The 19,411-nt window shown below is 45.2% G+C and overlaps 1 protein-coding gene across 11 annotated transcripts in view; it reads left to right on the top strand.

Moving 5' to 3' along the window:
- Positions 1-19,411, top strand: part of LOC311225604 (plakophilin-4-like) — a 411,012-nt gene that overhangs the window by 268,779 nt on the left and 122,822 nt on the right. For all 11 annotated transcript variants that reach the window (XM_084310973.1, XM_084310976.1, XM_084310978.1 and 8 more), the window contains 2 exons: positions 5,082-5,313; positions 13,999-14,131. In XM_084310973.1, the coding sequence (XP_084167099.1) occupies positions 5,082-5,313; positions 13,999-14,131 (365 nt within the window). The remainder of the gene's footprint in view (positions 1-5,081; positions 5,314-13,998; positions 14,132-19,411) is intronic.

Below are 19,411 nucleotides of genomic sequence, written 5' to 3' on the forward strand. Positions count from 1 at the left end.
GAGATAGGCATCATATCATACTCTAGATTCAGTGATAGGCATCATATCATACCTGGGCATTGTACGGCCGGCGGGCCGGATACGGCCCGCGGGATGATTCTGACCGGTCCGCGAAAGATTACATGATAATATATTTTTTTTTTTTTTTTTTTTTTATGTCAACGTTCACACGCACAATATACGCTTACCTAGGATTTGACTTGATTCAACAACAAAGCAGTCGGGGCAAGCCGAAAACGGTCGAAAGTGTGGTTATTTGAAGTTTGGATTTCTTTTTTCACAACTGAGGTACTGTAGGTAAATGTTTGAGACTAAAGTACATAAAAAAGGTATCGATTCACAGGTACCGGTACCGTATCGGTTCAAATGTGAACGGTACCCATCCCTACTGAACACACAACTGCAGGGCAAGGGCATTTTTGCTCATGAAATGCATAGCCATGTGAAAGCCTTCATGACAAAGTTGCAATTAATTTCAAGGCAACTAGGCAGCAACAATCTCAAACACATGAAAACCCTGAAAGAAGTCAAACCATCAGCTGATCACCGGCACAGGTACTCATCCATGTTGGGAGCACTGCATGATGAATTTTCAAGGCGTTTTCAAGATTTCAAAAAGGTTGAGGATGAAATGCAGCTGGTTTCCTCTCCCTTTACCTGCAGTGTTGATAGTGCACCCACTGATGTTCAGCTTGAACTCATTGACCTGCAGTCTGATTTACTACTGAAAGAGCACTTTAAGTCAGCATCACTGCTAGAGTTCTACTCTGCTCTCAAGGAGGAGAACTTTCCAAACATGAGGAGACATGCTCAGAAGATGTTGGTTCTCTTTGGATCCACCTATATGTGAACAGACATTCTCAGTCATGACGTTTACCAAGTCCAGGTACAGATCCTCTCTCACTGATGAACATCTGGCAGCTGTGCTTCGCATCTCCACCTCAGACATGCAACCTGACTTTGATGGACTTGTTAAAGCCCAACAGAGACTGGATTTATCACACTGAATGAAAAAAAAAGAGCTGAAGAACACTAACATGTGAAAATATAACAAGTGAAATGGGACACTTGATCTTTTTTTTGCACAGTTCTGAAAACATTAAATGTTTAATATAGGCATGTAAAGTAAAAAAGGCTACTGGGACACTTTTCTTTACACAGTTCAGTGACATGTCTTGTTTATTTTGGCTATAAGATGATGTGATGTCTTTAGAAAGCGAAGAAAATCCTTGTTTCAATAGTATATGAAACTCAAAATAATAACTTTATTTGTATAGCACTTTTTCATACATGCCCTTTGTTATTAATGTTTCACATTTTGTTTATCATTTTGGAAATAAATTCTATTTGAATAAATTATATTTTTGAAAGCTAACCTCACCTTTTAATTGCCAAATAATAACATACACTCTTACCAGGGGTCAAAACAATGCCATTTACTGCTTTTTATATAGAAATAAAATGTATATTATGCATAATTGAGTTTGGAATTTTGGCCCGGCCCTCCAACATATTTTCAGTTGCTCATTCGGCCCCCCGGGAAAAATAATTGCCCACCCCTGATCTAGACCATAGCTGTCAACATTGGGATTTGAAAAAACTGGATATTTCGCCCCGCCCCCTTCCCCCCGGCCCCGCCCCCTCCCAATGTAGTCTCCTCCCCCTCGTATGTATATTATATATATATATATATTGTCTGCACTCCACAGCCGTGGAATAGCGAGGCCATAGATTTAGAATAGATAGAAAGGGCACATTGTGGTGTATCATAATTAATTTGTTGAATACAATAGTATTTTTTTAACGTTGACACAAATGAAAGAATATTTACACTAAGTTCTCTTTTACCTTTTATTTAATTCATTCATTCATTTAATTGTAGGCACTGTTTATATTGTACATAGTCCTGTGTGTTGTATATTGTGTCCTATGTTACTTTTGTGTTTATTGTCTCTTTCTATATACACTGTGGGAAGGGGGGCACGTAATTGAATTTTTCTGTATGTCTTGCACAAATTGGAAAATGACAAAGTTGACATTGACTTTTAACATGTGTCTATAGTGTCAGACACTAATTGTAATGTTAAAAACGGATACTGCTGTAATATAAAGTGAAATTCTACCATGCCTCAATGTATCAACTTTAAACATACACTAAATGTTAATGTTAGAAATGTTCATTTCCATTATTTCCACCATGTGCAACATTTCCTAAGAACAGCAATGTCCATTCTATCAACTCCAAATCTGTGCTATGAGCTCAATTCTCCCAGTGCATGCAGAAGTAGAATTGCTGTCTTGTTTTGGATGAATGAGTAGAAATGAAAAACGGAAATATTTTATTAAAGTACTTTTGACATGTAATATAGATAAAGATATTGTTTCATTGTGTATTGATTCACTTTACATTGGCTCTTCATTCATATTACAAAAGTTATACTGGCACGTCTAATACAGCAATGGATTATGGGTAAATGCAACGTTAAAGCAGTGCCAATGTAAGACTGACTTTACATTAAACGAATGACAATAATATAGTATAAAGTAGGGTATTATTTGGACTAAAGAATGGTGTTGTCTCGCCCTACTCGCATGTTGAGGGAGAGCACCATACATTATACACTGAGAAACCCAGCAGAGAGTGAGCTCTCCGGGGACAACCTCACTTTGCCGGTATCGCTTCTCTGCCTTTTGTAGGTAGGTAGTTGTAACACAATGTAATACATTAAACCCCTCCTAAAAAAAAAAAAAACAGGGAAAATACGGGAACGGGACCGATGGTGTGTGATGTGTCCAAAAATGAATGGGCAAATGTGAGTGAAATGGTCGCACTGTATGCAGCTTTTTTTCTGCATTGCATTCCCCCCCCCCCCCCCCCCAACTCAGATTTAGGGTTGATACAACCATCATAATAATATTGTTAATAATAACAATAACAATAATGATGTAATAATGTAAAAATTATCATTAAAAATACCTGATTATGAGAAGAAAATGTACGATGCATGGAATATTGTTGAGGCACACTAGTTACAACTATATTTCAAACAGGCACTCCATGTCAAAAAGGTTGCTGACCCCTGCTCTAGACTCTGAGATAGGCATCATATCATACTCTAGACTCAGAGATAGGCATCATTATCATACTCTAGACTCAGAGATAGGCATCATTATCATACTCTAGACTCAGAGATAGGCATCATATCATACGGAAGCGCCGTTCAACTGCGAGAGACCAACGTGAGCAGAAAGTGCATCGATGTGAGAAATTGTATTTCTGGAGCGTGGCTGCGAGTTTACGCCTTGGTCTCTCTGGGAGAGGGGGGGGGGTGGGAGGAGGGGGGGGGGGGGGGGGCGTGAGAGCAGCCCACGCCCTGCTGGCCCGCGGACAGGAGATCCTCACAGAGCCTCGGCAGTCGGGCCGCTGAGCGGGTCACATGGCTTCATGCAGCGGGACCCGGGCCAGCCTGTGTGTGTGTGTTTGTGTGTGTGTGTCTGACATATTGTGTAAGGGAGAAACTAGGTCACAATATCACTAGGATGAAGGGGAGAGGAAAATAGAAAGTGATGGATGAGGGAAACGCTCTCGGAGTCAGAGTTGGACCTGGTCTGGAAGGATGTTGTGTCTGTTATTATATAATTCACCTGCTCTGAAATCAAATCCGTGGGAAAATTATTGGTTCTGCGCAAGATAAGTGAAAGCTACGGTAGAAAGAGATGCTGAGGTGAGAGATGTTTTCGGTGTGTGTTTTGTGTGTTTGTGTGAGTGTGTGTATGACTGTATGTGTCTGTGTGTATGTGTGTGTATGTAAATGTGTATGTGTGTGTGTGTATGTATGTGTCTGTCTGTGTGTGTGTATGTATGTGTGTGTGTACTGTGTATGTGTGTACTGTATGTGTGTGTGTCAAGTTTCAAGTTAGATTTTATTTGTCATGTCACGTATAAAGTACATGTACATTACAGTGAAATGCTTGGTTCTGAATGAGCCCGTGTGTGTGTGTCTGTGTGTGTGCGCGCGCGCGATGTACCCGGTCCTCCCATGGAGAGCTGTCTCTATGTTTAGTGTGTTTGGAGTCGTTCCTAGTTCCATGTTGCTGCAGTGCTGCACCCTGCAGACCCAAGCACGAGCAGAGGGGGAGGGTTTGGATCCTCCAGCAGAGCAGAGGGGGAGGGTTTGGATCCTCCAGCAGAGCAGAGGGGGAGGGTTTGGATCCTCCAGCTGAGCAGAGGCGGAGGGTTTGGATCCTCCAGCCGAGCAGAGGCGGAGGGTTTGGATCCTCCAGACGAGCAGAGGCGGAGGGTTTGGATCCTCCAGACGAGCAGAGGCGGAGGGTTTGGATCCTCCAGACGAGCAGAGGCGGAGGGTTTGGATCCTCCAGCCGAGCAGAGGCGGAGGGTTTGGATCCTCCAGACGAGCAGAGGCGGAGGGTTTGGATCCTCCAGACGAGCAGAGGCGGAGGGTTTGGATCCTCCAGATGAGCAGAGGCGGAGGGTTTGGATCCTCCAGACGAGCAGAGGCGGAGGGTTTGGATCCTCCAGACGAGCAGAGGCGGAGGGTTTGGATCCTCCAGACGAGCAGAGGCGGAGGGTTTGGATCCTCCAGACGAGCAGAGGCGGAGGGTTTGGATCCTCCAGACGAGCAGAGGCGGAGGGTTTGGATCCTCCAGACGAGCAGAGGCGGAGGGTTTGGATCCTCCAGACGAGCAGAGGCGGAGGGTTTGGATCCTCCAGCCGGTCGCAGCCTCCAGCCCTTTTAGGAAAAACCCACAGGATCCAAGCGGCTAAACTCTACTCCTTGTAAAAACAAACAATGAAGCAAGCGGCCTTTGAAGAGCGAGACTTTTTCCAACGCGGGGGAATCATGGGAGTCGCGTTTTTTTTATCCTCCTTAACTGGTTCCAGATCGGACGGATTTGCCGCCCTCTCTTTCTCGGGGGGAAAACGCTGTGTGTGTGTTTTTGAAACCCGGAACGAGCCTAATCACTCCCGCGCCCCCCCCCCCCCCCCCCCCTCACTCGCCCGCCCACGGGAGCTTCTCCTGTGTGTGTTGTTCTGATCACAGTCTCTCTCTCTCTTTCAGGTGTGGGCAGTCTGCAGAGGACCTCCAGCCAGCGCTGTGCCACCATGACCTACCAGAGGAGCAACTACGCCCTCAACACCGCCGCCGCGCCCCCCTACGCCGACCAGCCACCGCACCACCGCACGGCGGCGCACTACCGGCCTGGCGACGGCAACTACACCCGGCAGGCGGTCGTCATGGACGACAGTGCCACGCGCTCGCCTTCCATAGACAGCATGCAGAAGGACCCCAGGTATGGATGGATCCCGGTTAACCCTTTCGCCTCCATACTGCAGGTTAACCCTTTCACTGCCACACTAGCAAGGGTTAACCTTTCACTACCTCGCTAGCCAGGGTTAACCTTTCACTACCACATTACAGAAGGTTAACCCTTTCACTACCACACTACAGAAGGTTAATCCTTTCACTACCACACTACAGAAGGTTAACCCTTTCACCTCCACACTACAGGTTAACCTTTCACTACCACACTACATAAGGTTAACCCTTTCACTAACACACTACATAAGGTTAACCCTTTCACTACCTTACTTTGCACATAATCTCAGTAGGTAGCAGGCTGATCAGTAGTCAGTCGGTAGCAGGCTGATCAGTAGTCAGTAGGTAGCAGGCTGATCTGGAGTCAGTAGGTACAGTAGCAGGCTGATCAGTAGTCAGTAGGTAGCAGGCTGATCAGTAGTCAGTAGGTAGCAGGCTGATCTGAAGTCAGTAGGTAGCAGACTGATCAGGAGGCAGTAGGTAGCAGGCTGATCTGGAGTCAGTAGGTAGCAGACTGATCTGGAGTCAGTAGGTAGCAGACTGATCTGGAGTCAGTAGGTAGCAGACTGATCTGTAGTCAGTAGGTAGCAGACTGATCTGGAGTCAGTAGGTAGCAGACTGATCTGGAGTCAGTAGGTAGCAGACTGATCTGGAGTCAGTAGGTAGCAGACTGATCTGTAGTCAGTAGGTAGCAGACTGATCTGGAGTCAGTAGGTAGCAGGCTGATCTGGAGTCAGTAGGTAGCAGGCTGATCTGTAGTCAGTAGGTAGCAGGCTGATCTGGAGTCAGTAGGTAGCAGACTGATCTGTAGTCAGTAGGTAGCAGACTGATCTGGAGTCAGTAGGTAGCAGACTGATCTGTAGTCAGTAGGTAGCAGACTGATCTGGAGTCAGTAGGTAGCAGGCTGATCTGTAGTCAGTAGGTAGCAGGCTGATCTGGAGTCAGTAGGTAGCAGGCTGATCTGTAGTCAGTAGGTAGCAGACTGATCTGTAGTCAGTAGGTAGCAGACTGATCTGGAGTCAGTAGGTAGCAGACTGATCTGGAGTCAGTAGGTAGCAGGCTGATCTGTAGTCAGTAGGTAGCAGACTGATCTGGAGTCAGTAGGTAGCAGACTGATCTGGAGTCTAGGTAGCAGACTGATCTGGAGTCAGTAGGTAGCAGACTGATCTGGAGTCAGTAGGTAGCAGACTGATCTGGAGTCAGTAGGTAGCAGACTGATCTGGAGTCAGTAGGTAGCAGACTGATCTGTAGTCAGTAGGTAGCAGACTGATCTGGAGTCAGTAGGTAGCAGACTGATCTGTCGTCAGTAGGTAGCAGACTGATCTGGAGTCAGTAGGTAGCAGACTGATCTGGAGTCAGTAGGTAGCAGACTGATCTGGAGTCAGTAGGTAGCAGACTGATCTGTAGTCAGTAGGTAGCAGACTGATCTGGAGTCAGTAGGTAGCAGACTGATCTGTCGTCAGTAGGTAGCAGACTGATCTGTAGTCAGTAGGTAGCAGACTGATCTGTAGTCAGTAGGTAGCAGACTGATCTGGAGTCAGTAGGTAGCAGACTGATCTGTAGTCAGTAGGTAGCAGACTGATCTGGAGTCAGTAGGTAGCAGACTGATCTGGAGTCACTGTGGCGCAGCTCTGACCAGTGATCCAGAGGGACCTAATGCTTACAAGGCTTGTCCATTCTGCTGGATCAACACCGGTGTCCTCTTACTATTCAGACGGCAAGCCCCTCTCTGGGCAGTCATCCACAGCCTCATCCACAGCCTCATCCACAGCCTCATCCACAGCCTCATCCACAGCCTCATCCTCAGCCTCATCCACAGCCTCATCCACAGCCTCATCCACAGCCTCATCCACAGCCTCATCCACAGCCTCATCCACAGCCTCATCCTCAGCCTCATCCTCAGCCATTAAGCTGCCGGCGCTACGCCTGGACACTTTACTATACAACTATTGTATATTGTATATATGTATATTGACTTTACTTACTTTTTACTTTAAAAAAAAAAATGTTTACTTACTTTCTTTTTACTGTATGTAGCACACCCTCATCCACAGCCTCATCCACAGCCTCATCCACAGCCTCATCCACAGCCTCATCCTCAGCCTCATCCACAGCCTCATCCACAGCCTCATCCACAGCCTCATCCACAGCCTCATCCACAGCCTCATCCACAGCCTCATCCTCAGCCTCATCCTCAGCCATTAAGCTGCCGGCGCTACGCCTGGACACTTTACTATACAACTATTGTATATTGTATATATGTATATTGACTTTACTTACTTTTTACTTTAAAAAAAAATTGTTTTACTTACTTTCTTTTTACTGTATGTAGCACACTCTCAGGGGCTCATACAGAAATAAGCATTTCATCATAAAGTATTCTGTATTTTGTTGTGACTAATAATACACAAACTTGAACTTGAAACTATAGCTTCTCACATCCAGCCAACTGCTGCACCGCTGGGGCAGGGTGGGGGCTGGGTGGGGGCCGGGTGGGTGTTGACCTACGAGGTAAACCCCTGATCTTGCACATTCGGGAGCTCTGTTCACACCCTTGTATGTTGCTGTAGTGTGTATGCCTAGGGGAGGAGGGACTCCAAGCCGTGTGGCTGAACCAAGGAAACAAAAAAAGAAGGAAGGGTCGTCACGTCACTGTGTAGTGTGCAAACGCACTTTTGGTGCCAAGTGTGGGAACTTTACAGTTCGGCCGACGTCGAGTTGAATGGGATCAGCAGTCTCCTCGTTTATGAGCCGTCGTTTAAACAGGTTATTACCTCGGATGTCAGAATCATCTGCAATTTGTTGCATTGTTAACTAACTTAGCTAACGTTTGATATATTAGTTGATGTATATTTCCTCAAATAGCTGCTATATTTAGAGTTTTAATATACAGTAGGCTTCAATAGAAAAGTCTGACACCAAGCAGAGCGCTGGTATTCTTTTTTTTTTTAAAGATTTATTTTTTAGCGTTTATCGCTTTTAACTACTGGGCAGTCCAGTAGAGAGAGAGAGAGGAGGAACAGGAGACAGAGTGGGGGGAATTCGGCAAATAACGACGGGTCCGGGAATCGAACCCGGGTCGGCCGTGCCGCGACTCAGCGCGTTATGTGGTTCGCCACTGGGGCGCCAGAGCGCTGGTATTCTGACGTGAAGACCCTTCCTTCTATTATAGTTTCCTCGGTATAGAACGCTGGATATTCAGACGTGATTACCCTTCCATCTTTTACCTTTTTAAAAATCTTTTTCCATCTTTTTAAGTAGGGAAGGGGAGGGGAGGTGGTAGGTTGGGAGGAGGGTGGTTATGGGTAGGGAAGGTTGTATGCTTGGGAGAACAGGTATGTTTTGAGTCGGGATTTAAAGGTGGAGAGGGTCTGACGTGAAGACCCTTCCTTCTTTCATTGTTTCTTGGTCTGAAGAGAGGCTGTTGTCTACGGCTGTTGTTTAGGGCTGTTGTTTAGGGCTGTTGTTTAGGGCTGTTGTCTATGGCTGTTGTTTAGGGCTGTTGTTTAGGGCTGTTGTTTAGGGCTGTTGTCTAGGGATGTTGTCTAGGGCTGTTGTTTAGGGCTGTTGTTTAGGGCTCTTGTCCAGGGACCGAAACTAAAGCCCGCCGCCCGCCAGGGGCGGTCAGTTTTTACCTTTGGCGCTTGACACTTAGAGGGCTGCCGTGTAGACGTGTAGTTCATAACGATACTCTTATTTTGATTGTGCGAGTACAGATTATAGCCGCTCTCGTCTTTTTTTTCTCCGCCGCGAGATCGTTAAAAAACTACAAGTCCCACATTGCACTCAAGTCAACGGTCCAATCACAGTAGAGTGACGTGACTGGTTTCATGAGAAAGAAAGCAAATGACAAATCGGAAGCTCTCATTTGGCTTGTTTACTTCCTGAAACGCCACCATTGCGATATGCGGGCTGAGCTACCGTTACTGTTTAAACAATGACCCAGTCAACTATTCACTTTTAGTTTAATACATGACGAGGCATTGTCTAACGGTATCTAGCTGGCTAGCTACTGATAGCTGCTGATATCAACAAATGCTCCAGCAATAGTCGACTCGAGTGCATAATACCTCCGTTCCCTCGTTAGCTAGCTTAGCTAGCTCTAGAGCTGCCGCGGTATTGATGTTTTCCTTACCGCACACATTTGCAAAATATTTCCTACCGCCGCGGTTATTACCGCACGCACACAAAAAATTTAAAAAAAAAAGTTTGAATGCATTTTTTTTTTTAGTAGTAGTCTACTCTTTATAGCATATAGCCTGCCTCTAGTCTAAATGTCTATCTTTAGAGGATGACTTTGTAGCATGAATATTGTTTGGGATTCGGCAAGCACGCATTAGTTATTGAAAGTGAAACACGGATTCGAAGTTTCCCCTCTGGTCGTGCGCAGTTCACTCGGTGTCGCGGGCAGGGGTGGTTACCCCCCCGACCCTTTCTTATTATTATTACTATAAAGTTACTACTTTATAATAAAGGCATTCGTTTTGTGGCATTAACATTATATAGTTATACGTTCAATAACATCAGCGTATTTACCGGACCATTAGCAAGGCAAGCAATACTCTATTCATATCTCAGTTCCTTTCTTTGCTCAGAGCGTGCTGAGTTGTCCCATTCTGCGGTCTGTTAATAAAGTTTTCAATCAGACAAGTGTATAGAACGAAGGGCTTTTATTATAACATTCGTTGCAGACAGTAAAATCATTATGTCTCGTTTAGTACTCCTGAAGAGCGATGGTAGTCCACTCCGGCGGAGAGTTAAAGCTAACGTTATTAGCCGTGTTGTGATGAGCTGACATTCAGGACGTAAAAAACGTGTGACGCGTCTCTCTTCTGACCAATCAGTGGTCTGCAATGTTTCACGTGACTTTTCTGGTACCCAATAGGGTCGCTTGGAACCTCGATAGAGAAGTAGGGTATATCTGCAGAGCCGCAAGCCCAACGAGAGGAGGGTAATTTATTATTATTATTATAAAAAACAGCGGTGACGCGGTATTCAGCCTACTCTGCGGTGGCCGTGATGTAACAGCGATACCGCGGTAATGCGGTAATCGCGGCAGCTCTAGCTAGCTCACGTTAGATCTCATCTGTCCCAGTAAACTAAATTGTCTTAACGTTATCTACCGGGCTAGCAGTAGCTACAGATAGCTCCTGATATCAATGTCTTATAACATTGATTGAATGCGTATTCTAGCTGAGGGCATGTTGAATGTGATTTGACAAAAGAACCGTAACGTTAAAAATAGGGTCCAGCTGCATCGCCGGAGAATCCTTGCATGCTGAATGTAGGGTCTAGCTGAATATAGGGTCTAGCTGCAGGGCCGGAGAATCCTTGCTGGAGCTGGAGGCTACTCAAGTATACACACAGACAGTGGAGCTGTTTGCAGATAGCAAGCATTTTGACTTATTGCGTGGTGGCGATGTCTCGCAGATAATACAACTACAAGTATGATTATATAATATAGATTTTATTTCAATTTTTTTTTATATAAAATATATATATATATATTTTTTTTAATCAAAAAAGTTTTGGCAGGTAAGAAATATGCTTGGCGGGTAGACTCTTCCCATCTACCCGCCACTGGCCGGTGAGTCAAAAAGTTTATTTCGCTCCCTGCTCTTGTCTAGGGCTGTTGTTTAGGGCTGTTGTTTAGTGCTGTTGTCTAGGGCTGTTGTTTAGGGTTGTTGTCTATAGCTGTTGTTTAGGGCTGTTGTCTATAGCTGTTGTTTAGGGCTGTTGTCTACGGCTGTTGTTTAGGGCTGTTGTCTAGGGCTGTTGTTTAGGGCTGTTGTTTAGGGCTGTTGTTTAGGGCGGTTGTCTATGGCTGTTGTTTAGGGCTGTTGTCTAGGGCTGTTGTTTAGGGCTGTTGTCTAGGGCTGTTGTCTAGGGCTGTTGTTTAGGGCTGTTGTCTAGGGCTGTTGTTTAGGGCTGTTGTTTAGGGCTGTTGTCTAGGGCTGTTGTTTAGGGCTGTTGTCTATAGCTGTTGTTTAGGGCTGTTGTCTATAGCTGTTGTTTAGGGCTGTTGTCTATAGCTGTTGTTTAGGGCTGTTGTTTAGGGCTGTTGTCTATGGTTGTTGTTTAGGGCTGTTGTCTATGGCTGTTGTTTAGGGCTGTTGTCTATGGCTGTTGTTTAGGGCTGTTGTCTACGGCTGTTGTTTAGGGCTGTTGTCTATGGCTGTTGTTTAGGGCTGTTGTCTATGGCTGTTGTTTAGGGCTGTTGTCTAGGGCTGTTGTTTAGGGCTGTTGTTTAGGGCTGTTGTTTAGGGCTGTTGTCTAGGGCTGTTGTTTAGGGCTGTTGTTTAGGGCTGTTGTTTAGGGCTGTTGTCTAGGGTTGTTGTTTAGGGCTGTTGTCTATAACTGTTGTTTAGGGCTGTTGTCTATAGCTGTTGTTTAGGGCTGTTGTCTATGGCTGTTGTTTAGGGCTGTTGTTTAGGGCTGTTGTCTAGGGCTGTTGTTTAGGGCTGTTGTTTAGGGCTGTTGTTTAGGGCTGTTGTCTATAGCTGTTGTTTAGGGCTGTTGTCTATGGCTGTTGTCTAGGGCTGTTGTCTATGGCTGTTGTCTAGGGCTGTTGTCTAGGGCTGTTGTCTAGGGCGGTTGTCTGGAGAACAGGGGGTTGACAGGGTTCCTAGAGGGAAACGCAGCAAGGTGTTTTTCAGTGTTTCTGGCTGTTGGTTGCAGCTGTCGCCTGGAGGTGGTTTAGATGTCTGTGGTTTGATTGGACCAGGTCCTGCTTGGTTTGATTGGACCGGGTCCTGGCTGCTTGGTTTGATTGGACCGGGTCCTGGCTGCTTGGTTTGATTGGACCGAGTCCTGATTGGCTTGATTGGACCAGGTCCTGCTTGGTTTGATTGGACCGGGTCCTGGCTGCTTGGTTTGATTGGACCGGGTCCTGGCTGCTTGGTTTGATTGGACCGGGTCCTGATTGGCTTGATTGGACCGGGTCCTGATTGGCTTGATTGGATCGGGTCCTGCTTGGCAGAACAGGCATTGAATGAGAGCGTCAATACTCCCCTTTCTGTCCCAAGGCCTAGGCCACTCCCTCGACTTCAGACTTATTGCAACCCTCGTCGACTCTCTCGGGCACGAATAGAAAGAAAAGAGAGAAGGAAAGTCAAGTTTAGGTTTCTGTAGATTTAATTATTAACTGCTTTCATTCAGAATCCTGTTCTCTGTGAAATGCTGTTTGTGAGTAACAACACCAGGGTGTCCAGGGTGAATATTCATCTCCCTTCATAAAACACGGAATATAACAAAGTTATAATCCAGACAAAATGAGTATCGTATACTGAGGAGAGGAGAGGAGAGGAAAAGAGAGGAAAAGAGGAGAGGAGAGGAGAAGAGGGGAGGAGAGAAGAGGGAAAGAGGGGATGGGAGGAGAGGAGAGGAGGAGATGGTGCTGCAGGTGAGGGGTGGGTTTTTAAGATAAGATATTCCTTTGGGCGGCTACGTGGTGCAGTGGGCAAGGCGCTCACCACGAATACTGGAGACGCTGGGCTCGCCTGTTCGAGCCCAGCGCTCCACATTGCTTTCAGTTTAGCTGGTCGTCCGTACTAATACACATTGGCAGTATTAGGGGGTGGGAAACTGATGGGTGGGGATCGGGCGTTGTGGACAGCGACTCCTACAGGTCGGTTGGTGCACCTGCGCAGTAGAATCAGGAAGCGATGGGGGCGGGGCCCCTCCAAAGCGCAGACCCCTGACGCTGAAAGATCGCGCAGCGCAGGTGAAAAAATGCGACTGCTGTTACCTCGAGTATCGGAGGGGACTCGTGCTATGTATGACTTAGTCCACATTGCAGCCGGCTTGTGGGAGGCAAGAAACAGCGTCCGTGACAGGGGAGGGTTGAAATGGATGATACGAAATTGGGATGGGAGAAAAATAGAAAATGGGAGAAAAAATGGATTAAAAAAAAAGATAAGATATTCCTTTATTGATCCCTTGGGGAAATTCGGGCATCATAGCAACATGGGGGAGGGGAGGTACAGGTATGGGCAGGGTAATAGTAGAAAGACAAAAATATAGGCAATACAATTAGATCTGACTATATGAAATATGAGAAAAAGAAACAAAGGTGCAGATGAGGGTCTGTATGCCTGGTTATATCGATTATATTACATGTTACAATAAATATAGGTAATAAATCATTTTAATCTGAATACATACTATGAGTAGGAGTAAAAGTAAACAGTACACACAAGGTACAGTATACACGAGGTGCAGTATATACACAAGGTGCAGTATACACAAGGTGCAGTATACACAAGATGCAGTATACACAAGATGCAGTATACACAAGGTGTAGTATACACAAGGTGCAGTATACACAAGGTGTAGTATACACAAGGTACAGTATACACAAAGTGCAGTATACACAAGGTGTAGTATACACAAGGTGTAGTATACACGAGGTGCAGTATACACAAGGTGCAGTACACACAAGGAGCAGTATACACAAGGTGTAGTATACACAAGGTGCAGTATACACAATATGCAGTATACACAATATGCAGTATACACCAGGTGCAGTATATACAAGGTGCAGTATACACAATATGCAGTATACACAATATGCAGTATACACCAGGTGCAGTATACACACGGTGCAGTATACACAAGATACCCTAACTGGCCTGATACACGTGCCCCTCTGTCTCTGCAGGGAGTTCGCCTGGCGGGACCCGGAGCTGCCGGAGGTGATCCACATGCTGCAGCACCAGTTCCCCTCAGTCCAGGCCAACGCAGCCGCCTACCTGCAGCACCTCTGCTACGGAGACAACCGGGTCAAGGTGGAGGTAGGTCTCTCCTCCCAGTATGCACCGCTCCTCTCCGCGGCACCCAGCATGCACCGCTCCCTTTGCCTCCACACCGCCATTGCACATCTCAAGGCCCCGCCCCCCACATTAACCCCTCCCCCAGTCCATCCGTCAGTACGCAGCGTGCAGTTGACCGGCCATGAACCCCATCCAAGGTGTACTAGAGGAGTGTGTGTGTATGCCAGAGGAGTGTGTGTGTGTACCAGAGGAGTGTGTGTGTATGCCAGAGGAGTGTGTGTGTGTACCAGAGGAGTGTGTGTGTATGCCAGAGGAGTGTGTGTGTATGCCATAGGTGTGTGTGTGTGTGTGTGTGTGTGTGTGTGTGTGTGTGTGTGTGTGTGTGTGTGTGTGTGTGTGTGTGTGTGTGTGTGTGTGTGTGTGTGTGTGTGTGTGTGTGTGTGTGTGTGTGTGTGTGTGTGTGTGTGTGTGTGTGTGTGTGTGTGTGTGTGTGTGTGCGCGCGCGTGCGTACTAGGGCTGCAACTAACGATTATTTTGGTAGTCAACTAATCTGTCGATTATTTTTTCGATTAGTCGACTATTCTAACGATTATTTCTGTGATACCCTCCATCTGCTTCCTGTGGGCTCCTTTTTCAGGCTCCAGTGCATGTTTTACCTCACGTGCTCAAGTCTGCACACCTGTGAATGTCACCCTGTTGTCCAGTCCTTCTACCTTAACAGTTAACTTAACATAACATGATCCCATAGCAAATTAAAATAATGACTCATGAAACATTTGAATTTGGATCTTAAGCTACTTGCTTAATCAAATGTATTTTAATAACATAAATACAATAATCAATCCTAATGAAAACAAATGAAATACAAATTAAAGTGCAAGTTTAAATGTAAAGACGATGTGCAAATAATGTTTTTAAAGTAACTCAAAGTAGCAGCCTCTGCCCCAGCACCGCGGTTCTGATGGGGCTGTTAACCTGGTCCAGGAGGGTGATGTGGATCCACTCACTAGGCTCCAACAGCTGTAGGGGGAGAGGAGGATGAGTCAGATCAGACAGACTTCTACTGTAGGTCTTTTGTTTCCTGTGTGTGAGTGAGAGGAGCTGTGTGTGTGTATGGGTGTGTGTCTTATTCTGATCTTCTGCAGAGGAACATACAATTTACAAATGACAGCGTCCATAAACATAGCTGTCAACATTTCGTTTTGAGAAAACGTGCACGTTTTAGCCCCGCCCCTTCTCCTGGCCCCGCCCCCTCGGCCTGCCCCCTCCAACCCGGCCCCGCCCCCTCCCAATGGAGCTGCCTCGTCGCTGCCATCTGCTGGTCAAAACCTGTATGTACCCAGCCATTTCGTTGTAGGGTAAACTTTTCCTACTTAGAGTGTAAATGCTATGTAAATTATGGTTTTGTTGAACATTTGTATTTCACAGGAGAGAAACTGTATTCAAAGAAAGCTATTAAAATAGTCTTTGAATCTAAATATACTTTCTTTGTGTTGATTTTACATTAATTCCATGATTTTACTCAAGTAAATATCTGTTACAAGCTTCGGTTTTATGTAGAAAAATGCTGTTTTTAATCTAGATTAATCTAGATTGATTACAGAAAATTGTGAGATTGATTAGTTAATTTTTTGTATCTATTGGCGGCGCTGGTGTATATATTATATATATATATATATATATATATATATATATATATATATATATATATATATATATATATATATATATATATATATATATATATGTATGTGTATATATGTAATGTGTGTATATATGTCAGAGAATCAGCCCCTTGCGTCCTTAGTGTAAAGCATATGACATGGTGTATGTTTGTTCATTGATGTGACAGTGTCTGGCAACATACTATTGTTCTTTTTATTTCTTTGTGTTTGTGATTTGTCTTGATGTGTTTGTGAAACTATAAAAGCAATCAATCAATGTATTACCATAGTGTCTTTATACCTTCATCACTGTAGGCTACATATTAATACTACAACTCGTTAAAGCTATAAAAAAATACCTATGGTCATTAATTTAGCAGTGGGAATATCATTTTGGAACAGTGTGTGTCTACAGAGAAATGTGAGATAGAAAAAAAGTCAATGCGATTTTGTGTTTTTCCTCAATATCTCTGCAATGCCTGCGAGTTACCAGTAACTGTATTTGTCATACCATGACAATTCACGACAACTTTTAAAACGGATCAATTATTATTTATAAATCGCATTCAGGAAATTGGGCGTCAGAGTGAAGGAGGGGGACGCCGAGGCGCAGAGCAAACGGCTGTTCACCAAGACATTTACACATTCCTTCCTGCATCACATACACAGTAACTTTGTATTGTTTTATCCACAGAAGATTTGCAAACCCTTTGTTCCAGAGACAAAAGCCACAGAGTGGGCAATCAAGACACTGGCTAAGTTGATTTGACACCCTCGGTGCCGCATCAGTCTCTCCCCTGAGCTCTGAGCAAATCCGCTCGCTGTTCGAGTGTTCTGTTCTTATTCTTCTTCGGCTCGCAACCGTCTCCCGGTCTGACTTCCTGTGATAACGGTCTAATCTACACTGCTGCCACCTGTCGTCACGGAGGAGAATTGCACCCATTTTGTAAAAAAAAAAAAAAATAATAATTAGTACAAAATACGTACCAATCCGTGCGCCGTAAAGACGCCGTGCAGAGGGTCGAAATACAGGAGAATCCCGGTAAAACCGTGCGTGTTGACAGCTATGTCCATAAAGGAACCTGTGATTGCATTGCTATAGCACAAACTTATAAATGATCAGATATAAGATAGCTAGCACTAACGTTCCCTGTCTCTGCAGTTTTGCCTGTGCTTTAGTTAAAAAACGTTAAACTTTTTTCAACTCAGAAAAAAAGCAGCCTAGAGAGTAGAGACCATGGTGCTATATACAGTGAACTTTGGCACTAGCTATCTTAACTTGGCTAATGAATACTCCAGTCTGCAAAAATACGACACTCTGTGCTAATTGACGGAGCTGTAAACACCGGTAGCCAACCAAGCTATAGTGTGATCTAAGCTTGGCGCTGTTTAGCTAACGTTACATACAGCTCGTTGGTGGGCACGCAGCCTCAACATATTAACTGAAATAGCATTCGCTTAGCAAGCATTATCCATGAGACGTTCTGTTTTCCAATTTTTGTTTGAAATTTTTCCCTCATTTACAGAAACGACGATTGTACAACATGTAAACAGTACATAATAAAAACAATATTCACAGAAATGTAAACACCAGAGTAAAAAATAAAAAGCGTTTAAATTTTTTTTAAAAGAACAGCTAAAACAACATGTAAGCTAACGTAAACATTACAATACTAAACTTACCCATGATCTGTCGTCACGGTTCCAGGGTGCTTGCTCGTGCATCGCTGTGTAGTGCTGCTGTTTTCTTCTTCTTTGTCGTTTGTACAGAATGCAGTCATGGCAGACAATGGAAATTACACTGCCCCCAGCCCTTCCTGTTGTGCATTGCAGTTACAAATGAACATTTGCGCAGTTTTTAATGAACGTTACCGGCTCTCTGTTTTTGTACGACGCATCGACACAAAAAATCCGCGTTGACAGGTTTTTATGATCGACGTCGTCGGTTATGTCGACTAATCGTTGCAGCCCTAGTGTGTATCAGAGGTGTGTGTGTGTGTGTGTGTGTGTGTACCAGAGGGGAGTGTGTGTGTGTACCAGAGGAGTGTGTGTCTGTGTGTGTGTGTGGGTGTACCAGAGGAGTGTGTGTCTGTGTGTGTGGGTGTACCAGAGGAGTGTGTGTGTGTGCGCACGCGTAAGGCGTTCACCCTCTGGAATGTCACACCTCTCAGGATCCGCTGCCTCCAGAGTTTATCTGCTGGAAGAGACAGAAATCCCAGCTTTACAGAGGTTCAGCAGGGACTACAGAGCTCTCACCCAGTGCTTAGATCAACTGCAGTTTCACACACACACACACACACACACACACACACACACACACACACACACACACACACACACACACACACACACACATACACACACACACACACACACACACACACACACACACACACACACACACACACACACACACACACACACATACACACACACACACACACAGACATACACACTCACGCACACACTCACTCACTCACTCACACACACACACACACACTCACACACACAGACAGACACACTCACAGGCACAAATACACACATACATGTGTACACACATTAGCATGGCCTTGTCCTCAAACACAAAGTGACAAACCCTTCATAAGCCGTAATGTGTCGACATGTCAGAGAACGGCGGGGGTGTCAGAAGTCAACATATTGAAATCTATTCCACACCAGAAACACCGGTGGGTTCATTTCATAAAGCTGTGTTTCAAGTTTCAGAAGGTGCTCTAATTAAGAATAATTTTTTTAATCTTCTTCACTTCAAAATTCAAATGTAGTGTCTTTTCCAGACTTTGATCGCCTCCTTCAGTGATGTTGATGTTGATCATAGATTAGCATGAGCTCTTCTCCCAAATCCCTTTCATCTGGTGGGAATAGTCCTCTGCATGTTGGTTCTGCTGTGAGACCGTCCACAGCATGAATACGATTCAAGATTCAAGAGTTGTATTCATTGATTGATTGATTAACAGATTGCAGAATGGGTACAATACAGTACAGCTAAGGGGATGCAGACCAGAGAAAGACTTTCGTCTTGTTTACATCAGGATCCCCCATTTTCAATTCAACATAAATTATATGACATACATGACATACAGATAGACAGTACTGCTACATCTTTTTTTTTTTATCCACTTTTTCTCCCATTTTCTATATTTTCTCCCATCCCAATTTCGTATCATCCAATTCAACCCTCCCCCGTCACGAACGCTGTTTCTTGCCTCCCACAAGCCGGCTGCAATGTGGACTAAGTCATACAAAGTCCCCTCCGGTACTTGAGGTAACAGCAGTCGCATCTTTTCACCTGCGCAGCTCGATCTCTCAGTGGCGAGGAGTAACGCGTGGGAGGCTCACGCTGCCCCCGACACTTCCTGATTCTACTGCGCAGGCGCACCAACCGACCTGTAGGAGTCGCTGTCCACAACGCCCGATCCCCACCCATCAGTTTCCCACCCCCTAATACGGCCAATGTGTATTAGTATGAACGACCAGCTAAACTGAAAGCAATGTGGAGCGCTGGGCTCGAACAGGCAAGCCCAGCGTCTCCGTCATTCGTGGTGAGCGCCTTGCCCACTACGCCACGTAGCCGCCCACAGTACTGCTACATCTATACATTTATGACATACCAGATTT

The sequence above is a fragment of the Notolepis coatsorum genome (assembly GCF_963971535.1).
Source record: "Notolepis coatsorum genome assembly, chromosome: 3".
Taxonomy (NCBI): Eukaryota; Metazoa; Chordata; class Actinopteri; order Aulopiformes; family Paralepididae; genus Notolepis; species Notolepis coatsorum.